Genomic DNA, 21,797 nt, shown 5'->3' on the forward strand with positions numbered 1-21,797 from the left:
AATGTATTTAAAAAGAGTCACACAAAGTGTGTTTATAAAACTAAAACATATATTGATCATTTCACACGCTGAATAAATTTTGAAAGGAAATGGTGAAAATTCTAATTTTGCTACACTGCAAAAAATCCGGTGTTCGATTTAACACCAGCCCGGAATCTGTATATGTCCACACCAGAGAAGAATTGAAACACCAGTTTGGAATCAAACCCATGCTGTATACTAATTGGTGTTGTATAAACTCTTTTCTGGTGTTAGACCAAAACGAAACTGGTGTTGTTTCAATACTTCTCTGGTGTGGACATATACATGTATAGATTCCGGGCTGGTGTTAAATCAACACCGGAGCTTATGCAGTGTACATTTGTGGCACTCGGCATCTCTCTCTACAACATAGACAATGCTATATTCTACAATAGAGCAATATGCGTACATGTAAGAAGAACACACGCACATCCGCGCGCACACATTCCCATACTCCATGAATGTTACTCATACTAATTTGGCGGACGGGGTTACTGTTGTGTGTGTGTTTTCTAAAAAGGAAAGAGCATATATAAATAAAGTCATATTTGTTATGTTTTAATTTCGATGGGAAGGACATATAACATTATGTGTCAATAGTAGAAGACAAACCCCAACATAATATTTACCTGAGTATACGGTCTTGGCATTTACAGGTTCCGACCAGTTACTAGAACCAGCTCCATTCACAGTCTGTATCTATAAATCAACATGATTGACAGTCATAATTATCATTTAAAGTGATTCAACAACAACAAAATCGTCCAAATGTTCATCTTGACCATGATGTAAGCGCCACATAATTCCTTAATGGGATGAACAGATAAAGAAAAAAATAATAATGCATAAATCATTAAAAATTGAGATTATCTCCTTTATTTACATTATCAACATGACATGCAATGTTGAATTCCTGTGAATGTTACATGGTATTCTGTTGTATCTCTTGTCTTCCATGTTAATTATTATTTGCATAAATACGATATTCTTTTTCGTTCTGTTGCATCGTTACGGATCCTTTTTTGTTCTCTCTTAAAAAATCTATAGAATTGTATGTACTGTTATCGTTTATAGTATGAATACAAATTGTCATTATTATTCATATTATTTTCATCATCGTCGTCGTCGTCATCATCATATTATTATCATGATTGTTATCATTACGGCTACTTCTACTTCTTTTTCTAATACTACTACTACGACCAGTATTATTATTATTACTATTATTATCATCATCATCATCATTATTATGACTGAGATGTCGCACCTGCACTGAGTAGTTGGTTTCTGCTGGTAAGTCTGTAACAGTATACTCCCCTCTTATCAGGTTCATCATTATGTCTTCCATATTATGGACACCTTCTACACTCGGATCAGTTTGTTGGTAGCGGACTTTATACTTCTGAATATTTCCATTGAGGTTGGACGGTAGAGGAGTGGCCCAGGTTACGGTGAAGGAACTGGGAGTACTCCTTGGAACTGTTACATTAATGGGAGCTGGGGCGACTGCAAAAGGGGTACGAATATTAATGAATATGATTTTCTCTATATTCAAAAGGGCAGAAGTTGATCACCGACTGTTGAATCACGTACAAGTAATGAATTCCGACCGGCTTGCAACGTTTACTCAAGTCACGGCGCGCTATCATGTTTTGAGTACTTTCGTATAAACGCGTCCTCTAATCTACGAAGTGTAAGGTCTAGACTTTGTTATTTTACCCGCCGGTAAATCACGAACAATCACAGTTCTGCACATCGTTGGAAGGTTTTAGTTATGTATGAAGAAAAATGTCCTCGATGTAGTATTCCAATCATTTTGAATTCATTACCAAATTATATATTTTTTTTGTAATCCCCAAAACTCATTTAAAAAACATTTAAAAACATTCTTTTTATCAAAATACTGACATGTACATGTACCCCAATTAAGTAATGCATGTATTGCCATATTTTTTTTCGATGTTCCTCTGACACATTTCATTTTTGTTTCTTTTTTGTAAACATGTCTTTCAGTAACACATAATATATTTTATTGTATTAAATATAGATATAATGTAACTTATTTTACAGGGTCAAATGGCCTTATTTTAGTTTGTCTTTTTTAATTTTCAAATAATTTAGCATGTATTTACCCTTTCTTGTTTTCAATGACAGGCATTCTATAAACTGTTTATATGTATTTTACTTTTATGAATGTATATACAGGTATTTAATTTGTATTGTAATGAACTTTATATGATTATGGAAAATAAATGATCAAGCAATTTATACATACGTGACATGAGTCTTTACACAATTTACCCAAAAGTTTGTTCAAGATTTTTTTTAAGTACAAATGCTTGTTAGTAAGACTACTCATGACGTCTCACACCAAACTGTACCCACATAAAAATTGCAATGTATGTGTGAAACATAACATGCAAATTAAAAGTCTCTCCCTTTAATAATTTTCCCTGTATTCATTTCAATTTCGCAAAGTGGTGACCTACGTAGCCGTGTAAATTTTCGATCGTAACCTACCATATGTGTTTCGGTAAAGTTTGCATTTTGGAAAAACAAGAGAAATTCCGGAGGTGTGCTATATGGAATCCTTGTGATTTTTAGATTCGATTCACATAAGTACCCGCGGCGTGCCGGTCGGCCGTATACCATACAAGTGTGTTAGGCTAATCTCAATCACAATGTACATTGATTTTATTTACGTTACGTGATGATTCGCATTTTGCTTGCAGCATTTCACCGAATTGTTGGGTTACATTACCCACATTTTTTTTCCGTATAGGAATGTGCACAAAACTTGATAACACGCCGTGACGTGATAATGTTGCAACGCCATTCCAACCAATGCAGACGAGTGAATTCTTTTTTCAAACCATACTTTGGGTACACTTAGTATACCCTTCTTCGGCTTCATGAACTTGGCTGGTGCACTATACATCCTGTTAGCATTAATACGGCAGTACGTGTAAAATATCAAATTCCTATCATCACCCTATCATGCCTACCGCTCTGTCTTTTTATTATACTCTTCTCCTACTCGTTCTATGTTCATCGTTCTTACAATCCATACTGTAACAAATATGCCTAAACAGTTAACCGCTTGTCAAAGTTTTGTCTACAACATTTCATAATCATACTGGACTATTATTTGGAAAATTTCATTAAAAACCTACACATACTAATTAAAAGCTTTTCGTTCTAGCGTTCTGTTCTTTCCTTTTTTTTTCCTATGGGTTATTGTCGCAAATATTGTGTATGTTCTTTTGCAATGCTATTTTCCAATTTTGCAGTACTAAACATGTATAATCATTTCAATCTAATGTATGTATAATTGTTTCACTTTAAATAAAGCCGGGGGTATATAGTTTACCAATTGGTCCAGCACTGTAAATATACACATACTTGACGTATATATATATATATATATATATATATATATATATATACACGAAAAGGGATGTTTATATTCATGATGTTATATTAATATATCTCCAAAGCACAATCCGAGACATGAGATCTTACCTTCTTCCAGGGTTTTGCCTACCCTCTCTGTGCGCTTCTTACTTTCCTTATCTTTATTCCATGCACTTATTTGAATGGTATATTCGAGAAAGGTGTCTAGACCTGTAATTGTGTAGTTGTTCACATCACTAGAAACCATGCTCGAGTTTGAAGCAGGTGATCCAGAGGGGGAATAGTAGATTTTATAAAACGTTACTCCGCTCCTACAATTTACGGATTCTATAGGGACGTGCTGGAACACAAATGTAAAAATAAAATCCATATTATTATTAACTTCACTAATGTTATTGTGATTATCGTCATCATCATCACTATTACTTGCGCTCTTACTTGCGCTCTTCTTGTTAGCAAAAAACACAATCCTTGAAAAGACTTGTCATGAGGCTACCTTGCTTCGTAAAATACCTTGGCGCAAATATTCACTACTGAATGACACGCGCCGTATAAGCTAAAACAACAACAACAACATGTACATTAAAAAGAAAAGTCATAGTGATTACCATCCTTACATAACATTGTCATCGATATACACAGCACAAACGCTGTTTTTTATTTCATATATACAAGGCTATTCACTAAATGCACCTTAAAGTAATTATTTAAGCATGAATAAGTACTTTAAGTCTTAAAACAAAGTTTTTTTTAAATTTAGTTTTCAATAAATCAAGCATGGTTTTTAAAATGTTAAAAGACATGTATGTCCACTCAAAGAAAAAAAATGTAAATAGGAGAAACCACCAACGAGCATAACAGTGAAAAATTTAATCAAAATCGGATGTAAAATAAGGATGTTTTGATAGTTTAAAGTTTCGCTTAATTCTAAAAAATATTTATATGTATATGCACATCCTGGTTGGTATGCAAATGAGTTGACTGATGATCACCAACTCACTGCTTCTTTTGTATTTGATTATATGAAATACGATTTTTTTTCCCCGCATTATCATATAGATTTAAGTTTTATCCCCCCCCCCCCCGAACATGTACAGTTTAAGTTCTTTTTAATTTTGTGGATATTATTGTTATATCTGTAAAATATAATTACTGTATAATTCAAGCAAATATTGAGTTAGGGACATCATTAAAAATCACATTTGCAGTTGACTTATGCATATGTATACTGTTTTGTGATAAATAATAATTTACATTCGATTTTGATGAAATTTTCAGCTTGTCTGATTCATCTCTATTGATTCATATAAACATTTTCTGGTCATGGAATTTATCTTCAAACATCTACTGTAAAGTTAATTTCCTACAGCGTTGCATCAAATTTTAAACAGCGTAAAGTACTTATAAACCGACTGCTGACCAATCATTGTCTTCGACATTATAAATCGGTAATATAGATAATCCTACCTCCCATATAACTTGGAGTTCTTTAGGTCTAGATGCTTCCACTTGTAAACCAGTTGGAGAAGCACTGGGTTCTAAAGATCAAAATCATAATAAGTTTTATGGATTAAAATAATCATGAGTTATTTCATTGTGGTATATGATGTCGTTCTTGGGTTATGCCTGGTTCAAGCACTACTTCCGAAAGTTGGAAACATGACCAAGACAAAAAATAGAAGAGGGAATGGAAATTAAATTTTGCGTTAATTTATTTCATACATTTCCCCCAAGAAAAAAATGAAAAATATATATGTGGATTAAATTTTTTTCGCACCCATTTGACCATTTATTTCTTTGAACTAAGCTAGAGATTATCACCTGTTCAAGTTTGAAGAAAATGACACAGAATCGATTAGAATATACCCTGCCAGATATCTTATTCGCTGTAATCGCCTAAAGCTTACAACTGACAGCAAATTTCTTTATCCTACTAGTACTGTTATCCCCTATTTTTTGACATTACTTAATCGCATGTTTTGCATAAAATTTGGGAAATCCGTGCTATTAAAACAAACATATTCTTCAAGGTTCGATTCTTCACATACATTGATGTACTTTGTTTGCAGAGGGCACCATGGGCCAGTTGACGATATCCCCGCCAAATGATTTTTCAAGTATAAGAACAAAAATAAGAAGATTAAACATGGAGGAGAGCAAGATATGGTAGAAAGAAGAAATGAGAAGTCATGACTCTCTTCCGAATAATAACACCTCTTTCATTCAACCGCGTAAAGTAAAATCATTATGTTACATTTGGGTTCTCTTACCTCCCATCCCCCCCCCCCCCTTCCCCATTTGAGTTTTTTTTTGTAAAGTCTACCAATGCAGAGAGTTGTTGGGCCGATCAACGGGTGAGACAGGGGCCCAGTCCCACCATCTCCTTCTCGCACCGCTGCAACACTGAAACTGTATTCTGTGTCAGGAACAAGGTCAATGACCGTAGCCGATGTGGCGAATCTGTTTACTCTCTGATCCTTCCCCCAGTCATCGCCTTCTTTCTTTACGAAGACATCATATCCTATCAGATTAGTAACACCCAGGTGGTCCTCTGCAGACCAAGGATCCCACTCAAGACCCACTGTAGTTGGTGAAATGCTCACTATAGTTGGCGCGTTCTCTAAGACTGGAAGAACTGAAATAATACATAAAAGAGACAGAAAAGCATGTATGATTATATACAACGATAATACCTGTCGCGGAAAATGACATTCACCATTGGTTCCATTGTTTAAAAAATGCTACAATTTGCTAACAAGAAAAATTATCGAAATCAATTTTTGTTAACTTTCAATCACTTGTGATGATATACTCATCAGGTTTTCAATTTGAAATTGCCGTCGGTTCTGTTCTGATCATTACTTTCTTCAAACACCAATTTTTCCTTCTTTTTCTTTATCAAATTTGCTTCAAATTTTCCTTTTCTTTTTAAAAAATATATAATAGGTTTGATATCGAATACTTATCATTTCGGTATCAGACAAAGAGGCATTTGCTGAGGGTATACATTTATTGGGTCGCTTCGGAGATGTCTTTTTTGTTGAGGTTTGCAAAAGTTTCCTCGGACAGGTCCGAGGGTAAACGAGGGAAATCATTTGTTTAGTTACCATGATGAGAACAAATTAATTATTTGTAGATTTTTCATTTTAATGTGCATGTTCAACCTTGTTAGCGTGCTTATTGTGTCATCATTTTTAGAAACGTAAAAACACATTGTTTGAAAAAAGGTGCATTCTGTGTGTTCGTTTTTAATTTCTACATTCACGAAGTTCTACTCAAATCGTGTTCACCTTGACCTTGCATGTACATATTCGTCATTCTAAAATAGGCCCATGGCTCATTATAACTGGATCTGCTTCTGCCTAAATGTATCTAAAGATGAAATAGAATATTAAACCTAAAGATGAAATGAAATATTAAATCTAAAGATGAGGCTATTATAAGCCGTTTAAGTTTTCTACTGGTAGATTTAATTCATTCATTTTTAATCCCAATAAAAAGGAATTCCAAAAAGTGCTTGCAGACGTTGGATAGTCAATAGAAAGCATGCATGATTTCACATAAATGAGCACAATGAAAGGGACATATCAGAACGAGGATAGAATTGACAAACACTGCCAAAACATTAAGTTTTTGTCGAGGCAGAAATCCTCCATCGAAGAATCAAAAGATTACAGAATTAAAAACAATTTCGAAAGGGGGATATGAGAAGACATGAATGACATCGTCAAACATATAAATTCAGTACCAAGCAAGAATCTTAATCTTTGCGAGATAAATTTAATGAAATTTGAGTTATGAATACGAAAACCAAATATCTATTGATTTTCTTATAAACTAGATCTTGCTTACCGTCACATTTGACCCGGCCACTGCGTACATGGTATCCTATATCACACTTCATCCAAAGACACTGTCCTGTACGTTTATTACAAGGTAGATTGTTCAAGCAATGACATTTATCAATGCACTGGGATCCATAATAACCGTCTTTACACACATCTGGAACTGTAAACAAATGGAATAAAACTATTAAATTGAGAGATAAGGGCAGATTAGGTGAGCTATTTTCCAACAAGACTGTAGCCCTCTCTCCCTCGATCTTTGCAACTTCAGATATTGACCATTTTGTTATCAACGTAGCACTTCGCGAATCGTTTTGGCATTAAAGTACATGATCAATTTCCTCGTTTAAATTTACAATATTCATTTTAGATATAATTGTGTTTTTGGAGCAAGAAGAGAAAATGTGTTTGGGTTTTCATTCAAGGATTCTTTATCATCAGACCAGCTAGCTTGATCAAATGGGTTGACCATCGACTCATCTCCTTGCTCTCGGCACTTCAAAGTATTGAGAATGTTTCACTTACTTTGACAATTGTTCCCTGACCAGCCAGACTGACATCCAGCTCGACATGTTCCACTGAAAATGTTACATGATGCTCCGCCTGCGCAGTGACACATTTGTGAGCACCCTGGACCGTACCTACCAGCTGAACATGCTACAAAAAAATTTCCAAGCACAAATTCTTGACGAAAGTGATAATTACCATGATTACGATGGAATGGTGATTAAAAGCAGCACCACATGAGAAACAGGAGCCAACCCAAATGCTTTCTTATGTAGGTGAGACACAGGCACGTAAGGGGTAAAAAGTAAATCATTAGGGAGAAGTAACAAAATGAAACGACTACGAATTAAAAAAAAAGATTGGTTCGTATAACTCTACGTCACTTCTAATAAGATCACGAGTGTATATGAGGTGGAGCAACAACTCTTTATTGTGTCATTTTTTAGCTTCAAAGTAGCGACTGCCCTTGATCAGCCACCACGGTCTCGACAAGAGGCCATCATCGTCAAAGCTTGTTGTATCTGTATAGATACCAGTGAGGAGCTTCAGATTCCTTGATATCAGGGATGTCATGTGTGAGAGATTCTCTATCTTCGATATTCCTTGGATCAACTTGATTAATCTAACGTAGTTGGATAAAATAGGTTCAACATCAATGCCTAAATAGCCCTGCATATTTACTTTAATACGATTTTTTAAGTGATACCCCCATACGAGGATGGGATAATGCATAATGATGAAAACTGACTTAATAAGAAGATGTGGGTTTAGATGATTAGAATCTCTTGAAACGTTAAGGGCACAACCAATCGTTTCCACTCGGTTGCGAAACTCCCTAGGCCTAACTTGGTGATTGCGCCTCCACGAGCGTAGCAAACTTACGTGTATTGCATTCAGGACCATGAGCACCAACATCACATGAACATCCGTAAGGATCTGGTAAGCAAAATAGCTTTCCATGGCACCGAGTTCTTCCATCTGTGTTGTACGAACACTGAAACTCGCAGTTTAAGCCAAAACGATTTCCACCATCGTCCCGACAAACTGAAAATTGAATGTTTAAATCGCTACATTTAAAACCAGTTACAAAAGAAGTAAGTTTCAATGATTTATTGTTACCTGATTCACATATGGGTATAAAAATAATTTAAGAACGATCCCGACCCATGATAGATCATTTGTAATAAATCAAATAAAGCGGAATGATGTTTGTGTATAACCAATGAGAATATCGATTTTTCTTTTCACATGTTTCAGGCTCTTCCGGATGGAATTGTGGGATATGACTTTCCTGCAAGATGAGATCATGTGTAAGCAGCAATATCCTCAGTCCGATTTACTTTGGCCAAGAGATGGCCTTGGGTTCCATTGTATGCTCATATCAATTCTTTAACGTATGAATAATGTTAAGTTTCACATTTGATTCAACATTTTCTTTGATGGCAGCGATAGCTTTGATAATCAATCGATCGCCCATAAAGAACATTAGATATTTTCCATTTGCATCATCTTCCCTTTGGCGTAAGTGTTACAGAAAACTCTTTAATAATAGAGAAATTAAACATGTCATTTATATTATCTATCGATTTTTAGTATATATGTCTGAATAATTTCAGTGCATATTTACCATGTAAACAGTTATCTCCTTTGAAATTATTGGGACATATACACAGACCAGACTTGTCGTCACATACTCCTCCATTATAGCAGTTATCACAGATACCATAGCATTGAGGCGGACCCCACTTACCAGCAGGACATTCTAGTATCAGAAGAAAAAAAATAAAATTCAATTCATACTGAATAAAAGGGGGGAAATGGCATTGATAATATTTATGATACATTTATCCTAGAAGTATCCCACAATTACAGAACGAACAGTAAGAGTTCTAGAAGATAGATAACGAGATCACCTCTGACTATGAGTCTGTATATTCCTCCTCTGTTCTGACTTCTCTCGCCATCATAGTAGATCTCATAAATCCCTCGGTCTGATATCTGGATCGGGTTTGGGAAGCTGATCTGTGCCTGTCCCTCAAATTGTGTAAGAATATCACTTCCATCTTTCCTCCAAGTTATCGCATTGCCACTGGCATCGGGTGGGTAACGGGCTTCTATCGGAATAATCACTCCTACGTCAAGCACATTGACTGTCTTCGTGAATATTCCTTCACTTGATCTGAATTTAGCTGTTAAAATCAAAAGACGTCTTTGAGGCTCTACCTTATCTGCTTGAGTCACTTTTCATCGAGTGGGTAAAATATTGATAATAACAACAATGAAACCATTGAAGCCATTTTCCTACTACAGTCGCAATGAAATTATTTGTAAAACACTTGTTTCCAAAAGTTATATGATGATTTTTTGCATAACACCTTTTCAGCATCGATTCATATAATAATTACAATATTCCGATTTAAAATGGTATTTTGCAATGATGCAACTCATGTAGGATTATGACTTCGTTGACGTCTAGATTCATTCATTGCATTTCTTGTCTTGCTTTGGCTTAAATCGATTTACGATGTATACATCCTGATTATTAAAATGCAAAAGATTTATCAAATTGTTTGAGAGAACTACCTTCTTTTATAGGAAAGAAAAAAATGTCTTGTATCCGTATCGTGTTTTTTTTCTTGACATACTCGGCTTATCACTAATTGAAATTATATAGAAACTGATCAATATTTCTTTCCTTTTATTAAACAAAATTTTAAAAATCACCTCCATGATGTTGCCGGATTAGTAAAAAGTTTGAACTCTAGTGAACTTCGACCAGTTGCCTTTTGAAATCTGCACTTGAAATTAATGTTAAAAGGAATCTACACTAATGAGTAGGACTGTCCAACTTATTCAAATAATTTCCTTTAAGGTTTGTGGAGGGTCCACTGTCCGGACAAAAAAGTTTTCGCTCGCGTTTCCCTTAAAGTTCGTGCATTCAATTGCAAAATAATTAATATGGGTGCTTTGTAATATTGTCTTCTTTCAAATGTTTGATGAGTATTCATCGCTGTAATATTGAAGAAGATTATTTGAATCAGATTAATTTCCTGAAATGCTGTCTTGTCTGGACAAACAAATACAACAAACAGGTAAAAATATACAGACTGGATAATCGAAACAAATCACATCAAAATTATAAATAATAATAATACATGATTTACATAGCGTCTTTTCCATTTTATTAAATGCTCAAGGCGCTTATAAGAGAGCAAAACATAAAAGTAAAGAGAACTAAGAGAAGTACAAGAAAGGGTAAAATACAAATGAGGAAAATGTCTGTCTTCAAACCTAGTACCTGCTGGTGAACAGATGCAATATTAGGTTGCCATTAAAGGATGTTGCAGAATTTGAGTTATTCAGCCCCTGCATGTGGTAGTGAATTCACCAGGGCTGGTCCGGCATGAGCAAAGGCTCGATCACCCCATGATATTTGAGATAGTGGAATATGTAAGAGACTAGATTGGGGTGATTGCAGTGTGCGTGCAGGTTGATAGTGGTGTATAAGAGACTTGTAATCGCGTGCGGATCCAATGATGATATGATAAACCAAAAATAGAATTTTGAAAACGACTATGCGATCCTTTATTCAATTAGAAGTGTATTATACTTCATTCCACTCTTGGATTAGATAGTCTACATAAGAATGATAACAAGATTGATCAAAGGTTACAAATTCAACACCTCTCACCATCGTTTCGTTGGAAAAATGTTGTAATGCGGGTAACTTCTCGATCCAGTTTTGACGCCTCGCAGAAGAAGGGACCAAATCCATCCGAAAGCCATCTATCATCTTGATGGAATCTGACCACTCTGACAAATTGATAAACTGTCGAATGATCTTCATCTCTTGGTGGTTGTATGTTGGTTGTTATGGGTGCGGATCGACCAAAAGACAAAGAGGCATCCCTGTCCGGTTCACTGCTGTAACATTGGTACTGTACGTTATTGGTTGTTTCGATTGCTGTATGTCCTATGGTCAGAACTGTGATATGAAGCACTTCCCCTGTAATGAATTATTAACAAGTTTTTATAAATATGATTACAATGATGTATGGGATTTGTATTGCGCCAAATCCACCCTTTAGAGTACTCAAGGTGCACTGAAAGAATGAAAAGAGCGAGAAAGTACATAATTAGGCCTATACAAATAGAAGTAGGAGTTTGCATTGAATAGAAGTTTCTTAAGGTGAGGTTTAAATGTGTTTAAAGGAGTGCATTCACGGATAACCAGGGGAATATCATTCCGATGAAAAGGGCCAGCGTGAGCAAAAGCCCGTTACACTTTGTCTTTTCAGATTTGTGAACATCAAGGGGACCAGAGCTGGATGAATGAAGGGACATGGCAGGAGAGTATTTCTTAATAAGATAAATATTGTATCGTGGAGCAGAACCGTAGGCGTATCATTGTGCTCTAAATTGTCACTGGACGCAACCCTATGGAAGCTTAAAAGTGCCACCCAGTTATTCACGTATTCATCTCGTCTTGTCTACAACTCTTAGGGAAAAGAATACTATGACAAGATCTCAGATCTCGTCATGTCGAGATCCCATGTGAGAGATGATCAGATGATAAGATCTCGGATCTCGTCAAATATATATATTTTGATGTTCAGATGGCAAGATCTTAGATCTCGTCATGTCTACATCTTATAGAAGAGATGATCAGATGGCAGGATCTCGGATCTCGTCTTGTCTGCATCCTTCGGGAAAGATGATCAGATGACAAGATCTCGGATATCGTCTTGTATGCATCCTGTGGGAAAGATGATCAGATGTCAAGATCTTTGATCTCGTCACGTCTACTTTAGAAGAGAAGATCAGATGGCAAGATCTTAAATCTCGTCATGTCTACATTTTTCAGAAGAGATGATCAGATGGCAAAACCTTGGATCCCGTCATGTGTACATCTTGTGGGAGGGAAGATCATATCGTAAGATCTCGGATCCAAGATTTTGCCATCTGATCATTTCTTCTAAAAGATGTAGACATAACGAGATCCAGATCTTGTCATCTGATCATCTTTCCCACAGGATGTATACAAGACGAGATCCGAGATCCTGACATCTGATCATTTATTCTATAAGATGTAGACATGACGAGATCCAAGATCTTGCAATCTGATCATCTCTACTAAAATATGTAGAAAAGACGAGATCCAAGATCTTGTCATCTGATAATCTCTCCCACGGAATGTGGGCATGACGAGATTCAAGATCTTGCCATCTGATCATCTCTCACATGGGATGTAGACTTGACGAGATCCAAGAACTTGCCATTTGATCATCCCTCCCATGGGATGTAGACATGACGAGATCCGAGATCTCGTCATCTTATCCTTTTCCCTTTGAGATGTAGACATGACGAGATGATTATCTGAACATCTTGATGGCACTTTATACTTCCATACTACCCCTCCCATAAATTATCACAATAACAAAGGCCTATGTAGCTTGCCGCGTCGGTAACTATCCTGTATGGCGCAGGGGAAGTGGCAAACATCCCGATGGCTCAACCTCTTTTTGTGGACGGTATTCAGTCAAGTTTTTTGGTAGCAATTTCAGAGTTAGGGAGGTATTTACTGCTATTAAACCAAAAAAGGGCCTTTATATTGAAGTAAGTAAAGCGACAAAGCATTTGACGGAGGCATCTCTGCATCTTTAATAATTACTTTGAATCATTTGCTGAACACTTTTGTGAATTCTAAAAAAAAGTCATTGATGGTTTGTTTTAAAAAAAAATACGGAACATGTTTTTATATGACAGCACAAAAAAACGGTGAATATCCGCTCATTTTATTTCCCTTAGTAGTCTTTATCTTCTGATTTAAAATGTACATTAAAAGGAAAAAAGAAGACATGTATGGTTTTATGAAGAATTGAACATAAATCACAATGAAGTACAGGAAATCAATATTGTAATAACAATAATGCAGTCATATGCATAATGTATAGATGCATAAAGTACCATGAGGCACCCCCGGTACTTCGAATTGTAGAGATGCCATCTTGTTATTTTTTCTTAAGGTTGACCTGATATATGATTTCGAAATTTGGAATGTATGTGCCACTAACCCTAACTTGGCAAGTAGCGGAAACTTCTATCAATAATACAATAGCTAAATCGGTAAAATGTGCACTCTCATTTAGGCCTACTTTTCACAAGCAAAAATAAAAAAAAGAAATCCAGTGGCGAACTGCATAAATAAAGCTAAGAGGCCTAGTACAAACCAGTTCCATTGATTAGATGAACTACATGGTACACAACGGTTAACATAAATGATTAAAAAAAGCAAGTAACAATTTACAAGAATTAAATGATTATAAAGATTTGAAAAAAAAATAGAAACTACTTTATTTTTTAATAACTTAACGGACTTGCTTTCAGTTGCATCTATAGGGGTGGAATTCCAAATCGCAGGAAAATTTGGTCGTACATATTTCATTAAAATGTTAGTTTTTAACAGGCCATTATTGAGGGTAAGCAATTCATGCATATTAATAGGCAGTACATTTAAAAAAATATGTACAATCTGGAAAAGGTTCAAGTGAAAAAAAATAAGAGACTTCAGCTTTCTAAATAGTGAGCCACAGTGGACATGTTAATGAAATCCATGCATAAATATTCGAAAGTTTTGAGGCTGCATTCCTTTAAATCTAATTTCGTTCGATTACAAATTATCAAGATATGACAACATAAAAAAGTGCAGAAGTTCGAAGGGAGTACTTTAACCTGTAAATGATACAAATATATTTAGATAATCTGTGACTTTTTTTAGCATAGGTGACCCATTGCATAACTACAGTTGATAATAATACCATTCATATTGATACTGGGCGAGTAAATGTCACAAAAAATTGCCTAAAGACAATGTATTTATCAATGAATAGGGTTCATTTTGTATGGGTTTTCCCCTAGCGTCTTTGTCATGTTTGTTAAGCAACGTCTAAGCTCCCTTTTCACCCCGATATATCCATACGAAAGCACTGTTAGACGGTTTTCTTCCATAACTATGTTTACGTGAGAATCATAATTGTGCACTTAGGTCGACTGTCCTTGAAATCGAAAATTGATATTGTGAGTTATAATCATCGAAACGGTAAAAGAAAGTAAAATAAAAACATTTTATCACTTCCTTATAAAGAAACAAAGTAAATCTCATCAAGACAGGACAAAAGGAATTCTCAAACGGACGGGGTACTTCATATGATGACACTTAAAAGAGTCAGTTTTAAGGACTGCACGTCATTTATCTATAAATATTAGAAGTGGCACCTCCAAGAACGAACGGAAAGCTCTCCTTTCGCTTGATTGCCGAACTGATCGTAGGGCCTTTTTCACACGTGAATCTTGAATCATCATTTAAGTGGTGATTGCTATTGTAATCGTGACTGTGATAAGTGTTCGTGATTCTAATCATGTTCTAGTTTGATTTCACATGCGCTAAATTTCGTCATTATAGCCTGATATTTTTCACTAGAGTCATTCAAATTACAATTTTTTACCGTGTGAAAGGGCGGGTACAGTAATGGGATAGGTAGATATGTACGATAAAGCAGAGTTCTTGAATTTGCTATGCAAATACGATGCAAAATCCTTCCTTTCGCAGGAGATTTTTTACATTTATTATGGGTTGAAGATGTCTAATTTATTGTGAAAATTCTGAACTGCGGCTTTCGGACAGGCAATTGACTCAATTAATAATCAGGATATACGACTGCATAAAATAGCCTTGATTCTAAATTCTTCGAAAAAGACTCAACAGTTACACCTGCAAATCAATTTGTATAATAAAAACAATGCCCTGGAATTACTTTTAAGAAATCATATCTGTTTAAAGGCTCTCCCATTTCTTGCATGCAAATAAAATGGGCGGCATGTATATGCGACAGGAGTAAAATCTGGAAATCTGCCTGTTTACCTGGCAGAAAAACTATTAAAATCACTGAACATTGTCCTCACTAACATAACATACAATTAGCATGCTTAGGCCTTCATTATATGACAAGTCCACCCCAACAAAAGTTGATTTGAATAAAACGAGAAAATTCTAACAAGAATGTCACTGAACATTTCATCACAATCGGATGTAGAATAAGAAAGTTATGACATATTTAAGTCTCGCTTAATTTCACAAAACAGTTATATTTACATTCTGGTCGGTATGCAAATTTGGGGACTGGTGACATCACTCACTATTTCTTTTGTATCTTATTATATGAAATATGAAATAAAAATTCCAATTTTATCCATATTGTCCTGTCAAACAAAGTTTCATTCCTCCTTGAACATGTGGTATTACCATTGTTTTAACAATTTGTGGTTCAATCAAGTTGTTCTTTATTGTCAAATCTGTAAATATTGAAATATTGTATAATTCAAACAATATAATACAAAGTAAATAGTGAGTGAGGGACATCATAGACTCTCTCATTTGCATGTCACTGTTTAGTGAAAAATAAGGGAAACTTTGAGTTGTCGTAACTTTCTTATTTTATATCCGATTTTGATGAAATTTTCAGCGTTATGCTTGTTTGATTTTTCTCTGTTTATTAAAATCAACAATTTTCTAGGATGGACTTGTCCTTTAAAACAAAACAGTTTCCAGGTGTGCGGACAACGCCCAAATACTTTAGGGTCTTAGGTCTAGTGTGAATGCAGGTATATACTGACGTTCAAACTCCACCAATGCAGTGTTCGGTTCAATTTATCACTTATTGTACTCACCGTCCAATAACTTTGAGAAATTGAGTATATACACCAGAATCAACGTAGCCCAAAACCTGTCCATCCTCAACGAAAGGTTCGATGAAGTATTGTTCTCTCTTATAATTGCTTTGTAATTTAAACGGGTAGTGTCCATCGATGCTCTCTCTTTCTGAAGGCAATTTTTATCAAAGTTAATAAAGTTACTTCCTTGTCAATAAAACTGCTTTTACTTGAGAGGCCCCTCTCTCCTGTCCACTCTTCGCGTACGGTACTTAAGGCACGGAAAGTCATCATCCTCACGCACTCTATCGAGCATCAGTCACACCAGCATAACTGACTGCAGGTCGATCAAAGCTTTCACGTTATTTCGAATTGTATATCGTGTGTCGGTTTGAATCGGTTTGTTTGATATGACTGTAACATTATCCGCACTCACATATCATCTCACATATCATCTGATACCAATCACATCAACAAATCCGAGCCAAATAGTTCATTTATACTTTATTTCCAATGACTTGCCATCGGTGAACACTGTAAACATGCTGTTAATGTTAGGCAACGCTGTTTAAGCCAATCACTCTAACAACTATTGTTTAAACTTTAAAACAAGTTTTTTTAAAGTGTTTAAACAATTCTTTTAAAAGTTTAAGCGTTTTTTGTAGAGTGAATAGTTATGGAGTCGGTGGAATAAAGATAGATTTTGGCATTTCCCATTCGGTTTTCACAAGAACTTTATAGCTGTCCTGTCTTTGTAAAACTACGTTAGATAACACTAATCGTGGATGCGAGAGTGATCATAGCTAACTCTTTAATTCTGCAGCAACCGTAAAATGCACTGTGCTCCTTTTCAGATTTGTGGATCGAGTTTAACTGGAAGCACTGGAAATATGTGCAAAGTCAGGACCGTCGGCTAAACAGTGCTAACATTCGCTTATTTAAACATTTTAATAATACAAATAAGCATTTGCGTATAGAAAAAAAATGCAATTCCAATTTCGACGGCTAATGGAGTGTAGTGAATATTACATTTTTAATTTTCTAGGTCATGAAAGAACACCTCATTTCTAATGCGCTACATTAAACTCGTCCGCCAGTATTGACTAAATTTACTGGTGTAGAAGACATCAAATATGATTTGTTAAGGTTTGGTAAGTAAAGGCTTAGATAACATTTGTCCTCGTGTAGTGATGGGATTTCTGTGTCACTTGACAGACGTGATCACTGAAAATAGCCCCTGTATGGACTTTATAAATGCATCGCTGAAAATGTTGCAATTCTTCAATTTTATTTACCTCACCGTTGGCCGTTTCATAAAGATGCATGTTCGTATATAGTAAGAGCAACTTTAAGAACGACTGATGTTCCTTTCTTACGCGCTTAGGCGTTGCCAATGCATATACCATGTACCAAGATAAAGGATCACCAGTCGTTTCTGAAGTCGCTCTTAACTTCGGAACAGCTTTATGAAACACCCACCCGTTTACCGAAATTTGTAGAAAAAATGGAATGTAGACCTTTCGTTTCGAAAATTTATTTTATTCACTCTTGCATATTGTAAGTGGCACAAATAGGCAACCATTACAAAGAGGTTGCCCTTTTACATTCCGGTAAATATGAATTGTAATATTCAAGTATTATTTCATATAAGATGCGAACCCATCCCTTAATTCGTCGAATAATATATTTTGGATAGCAAAAACGAAATCAGAACGGTGTTTTATTTTCAATGTAGCATGTTTAAAGCAGGGAAACTAAACGAGTAACGTGTTTAATTTTCAATTTATGAATAGAAGAAGGAAAAATCAAGAAACTGATAAAACAGAAAAAGAACAGTTTTTTATGATGTTTATTTTTCAAAATTATTTTCCTTGGTATATTAAAATACGACAGTGTTTCTGTTTGTAATGATGGAAAAAAAAAGTTTTTGCTCAATTTTCTGTTTTTCCATTTCCCGTTTTTAAAACAGAAAAATGAATTATCTGAATGTACCTTGATTCTATCGTTATAAGGTTGGTCTCTAGAGGTGAATAGTCATATTTGAATGATGTGTGTCTATAAGCCCCACCGTTCCCATCTCCAAATTAAAAAATATATAAGTAAATAAATAAATAAATGATTACAAAAATGAATAAAAGAGTTAATGAAAATATGAATAAATGAATGAACGAATAAATCAATAAATGAAAACAAATAAACAATCAAAATACACTAGATGGAAGGTGCGGGCGAGTACAGTAGTGTTATTGCCCGGGGTTGTTTAACATCTAATTTAGACGAAGGATAAAATTCACCAATACGTTAGTCGAGAAATGACGCACAGGACCGTCTCTCCGTAAACTATACATGGAGTACTCTTACTTAGCGAACAGATCGTTTTAGTCTGTTCATAAAAAGACAATAAATTTAGAGATTGGTCCAATCACAGAGAGGCTAAACCCCTCACATCAATTGGTTTCAGAATCTAAAGTTACAAAATGGCCAAGAAAGACCAGTGAAAATGAGATGGGATAAAACAAACTTCCCAGTTTATTTCACATGTCCTTCATGGGTCAGTCAGAAGTTATAGGAAATTAACATCAAAATTTTAAATGACCGGACAGCTAAACCCTCCGGGGATGTCCCGGTGAACGGGGGATAATCTGAACAGGGTGTGTGGGCGTGCGTGTATGCAGGGACATACAGATAACACCGTGTTCAGATAATTCCCAGGACATCCCTGGGATCTGTGTGTGGCTGTAAGTTCCAGAATTTCCAGTCATTTAAAATTTGAATTGTAACAGTCTGTAGCTTCTTTGTCATGTTTGTGATCAAGCCAGTCACTGTGAAAGACATTTGTGATAAACTGGGAAGTTTATTTGATAAACCCATATCATTTCCATTGATCTTTTTTTTACCATTTTGTGACTTTGGAATCTCAAAACAATTAGGGGTCAAAAGGTCAAATTTTGGCCCAAAAATCAACACTGTATTATTGATGCAGAAGTAAAGAAATGACATTTCTTTACTTCTGCATCAATAATACTGCGTTGAAACTACAAATAACCAGTAGGTAAACTAATACCACACGTATGTTCATGAGGATGATAAGGTTAAAGTTCATTGAGGGATCAAAAGGCCATATTGCATATTTTATCGATTGCGATATCAGGCGAGATTTATGGTTCGTGGACAACCTTGTAAAAACATGTAAAATATGTCCCATTCTATTTAAATGGCTATTCAAGAGGTCAAGTGTTCGATTTCTTTATTTCTGCGTCACTTGTCATTTACAACGTTGTACAACTGTGTAAAAAAATAAGAAGTGCTAATTTAACACTTCCAGTGTTTATATAGTGACTGCACTACCAGTGCTGATTTTCTAGTTCAAAATAAAACTAGAAAATCAGCATTCGAAGTGCAGTCACCATACAAACACTATAAGTGCTAAACTATCACTTCATTTTTTACAGTGAAATAACCAGTGGGCTACACCACACGTATGTTCATGAGGATGATTAAGTCAGAGGTCATCGATGGGTCAAAATGTCATAATGTATATTTTATCGATGGCGATATCGGGCGAGACTTATGGTTCGTGAACCACCTTGTTAAAACGTGTATCCATTCTATCTCCGTGGCGACCTTTTTTGTAATGACAAACAGTATTATAGTCATGTCCGTGGGTGTCGAACGGCATGAACGGTGTCGATGGTTGGGGATGACAAGTTTTTGATGTAAGCAGTTTTTCTTAGAGCTTAGTTCGGGGGGGGGGGGTCAGTGGCGTTACGGGTTTCAAATGTTTAGGGACAGACATGGCGCCAAGGTAAACATTTGTAAAGGAGCTGCGAGTGAACAAAAAGTTTGACAATTTTGATACATAACATCTCAAATTCTGATACATTCTATGCCATGAGATCTTAAATCTCTTTCATATTTAACCACTTTGTTTCCTTTTCTTTTTTTTCTTCTTTGTTCCCCTTTCCCCCTTTTTTTTTTGGGGGGGGATGATCCAAGCCCAAGTTCTTCATATGTACGCCAACGGGGGGGGGATGATTACGTGCCATTATTGCCGCTCGGCAGTAACCATATGACTCGGATATCAAAAAATTCGACAAGTTGAATTGAGATTTGTTTTAATGTTATTAATTTTTACTAATTGAAAACGTTGAAAACATATCATTGTGTAAACTAGTTTAACGACTAAAACGGCACTTAGAAATGATTGTCCACCCTCGAAAGTCAACACCCCCCCCCCCAACAATAAAACGATGTTTTTAATATTCGTCAGTCCACAATATATGATACAGAATTCTTGTTTTCTTCTTTTATATAGTACCCCCCCCCCCCATTTTAATCCCCTGGTGTTGAATCAAGCTAGCAATTTGGGGAGAGCAAAGCGAGCCAGTGAAATATTTCGACATTTTTATCACAAAATTTTAATTATGTGATAGATTTAGATATAATATTCATAAAACAATATTTTTTCCCCCTTCTCTTTTTTATTTTCTCGTCTTCTTATCTTGGTTGTAAGTGCCCCAAGCCCTCAATCTGTATGTAACACTGGGCACCCTATCAAAATACCGCCGCCGCCCCTGCTAATGTTTTATCATTTACGCGAAATATGATGTTTGGAATTAGTTTGATTTAATTTCACCTAAACATTTATTTTCTTTCATTTCACAAAATTCTTCATATATATAAACATCCATCTAGTTTGTTCTTTGAGTATTAGTGGCCAGGGGCAATGATTCTTGAAAGAAGCAAATATTTGTTTACTTTGTTTGTGCAAGTCAATATTTGCATTTCCTTCTGAAAAAATATGCAGACGTAATGAATTTAAATGACGTAGTTAGGGCTGGGTTTCCGTAGCCCATTCATCTCGAAGTAATAGCGACATCTGCTAGTGTAAATCCGAAAAGATCAGAGATGTAAATAGCAATACAATTATGAAGTACGCCATCATTACCCTACGTTATCGTTTCGACAGAAATCTAGAAATGCGTTGTTAGAGAGGAAGTTCACCCTGACGAAAAGTTCTTAGCAGAAATAACAGGAAAAAATAAATTATTAAAGGAGAATGAAACCATTGGAACAAGATAGCTTGTGTGAAAACAGAAAAATCAAAGAAACAGATCAACGAAAGTTTGAGAAAAATCGGACAAATAATGAGAAAGTTATGAGCATTTGAATATTGCGATCACTAATGCTATGGAGATAGCAAATTGGCAATGCGACAAAGATGTGTGATGTCACTTGTGAACAACTCTCCCATTACTTTGGTATATATTTCACTAGAATTGCCTCTTTTATCACATCTAT

At 35.5% G+C, this 21,797-nt stretch overlaps 1 protein-coding gene across 1 annotated transcript in view; it reads right to left on the reverse strand.

Moving 5' to 3' along the window:
• Positions 1–16,661, reverse strand: part of LOC121424434 — a 36,241-nt gene extending 19,580 nt beyond the window's left edge. The window contains exons 1-12 of the mRNA XM_041620120.1: positions 16,515–16,661; positions 11,479–11,793; positions 9,701–9,976; positions 9,415–9,549; positions 8,670–8,831; positions 7,806–7,937; positions 7,288–7,443; positions 5,759–6,070; positions 4,903–4,973; positions 3,544–3,775; positions 1,289–1,527; positions 651–720 (exon numbers count right to left, since the gene is read on the reverse strand). Coding sequence (XP_041476054.1) covers positions 651–720; positions 1,289–1,527; positions 3,544–3,775; positions 4,903–4,973; positions 5,759–6,070; positions 7,288–7,443; positions 7,806–7,937; positions 8,670–8,831; positions 9,415–9,549; positions 9,701–9,976; positions 11,479–11,793; positions 16,515–16,650 — 2,236 coding nt within the window. The 5' untranslated portion in view covers positions 16,651–16,661. The remainder of the gene's footprint in view (positions 1–650; positions 721–1,288; positions 1,528–3,543; positions 3,776–4,902; positions 4,974–5,758; positions 6,071–7,287; positions 7,444–7,805; positions 7,938–8,669; positions 8,832–9,414; positions 9,550–9,700; positions 9,977–11,478; positions 11,794–16,514) is intronic.
• Between the last annotated feature and the right edge of the window lie 5,136 nt (positions 16,662–21,797).

This window comes from Lytechinus variegatus, chromosome 11 (genome assembly GCF_018143015.1).
Source record: "Lytechinus variegatus isolate NC3 chromosome 11, Lvar_3.0, whole genome shotgun sequence".
NCBI lineage: Eukaryota > Metazoa > Echinodermata > Echinoidea > Temnopleuroida > Toxopneustidae > Lytechinus > Lytechinus variegatus.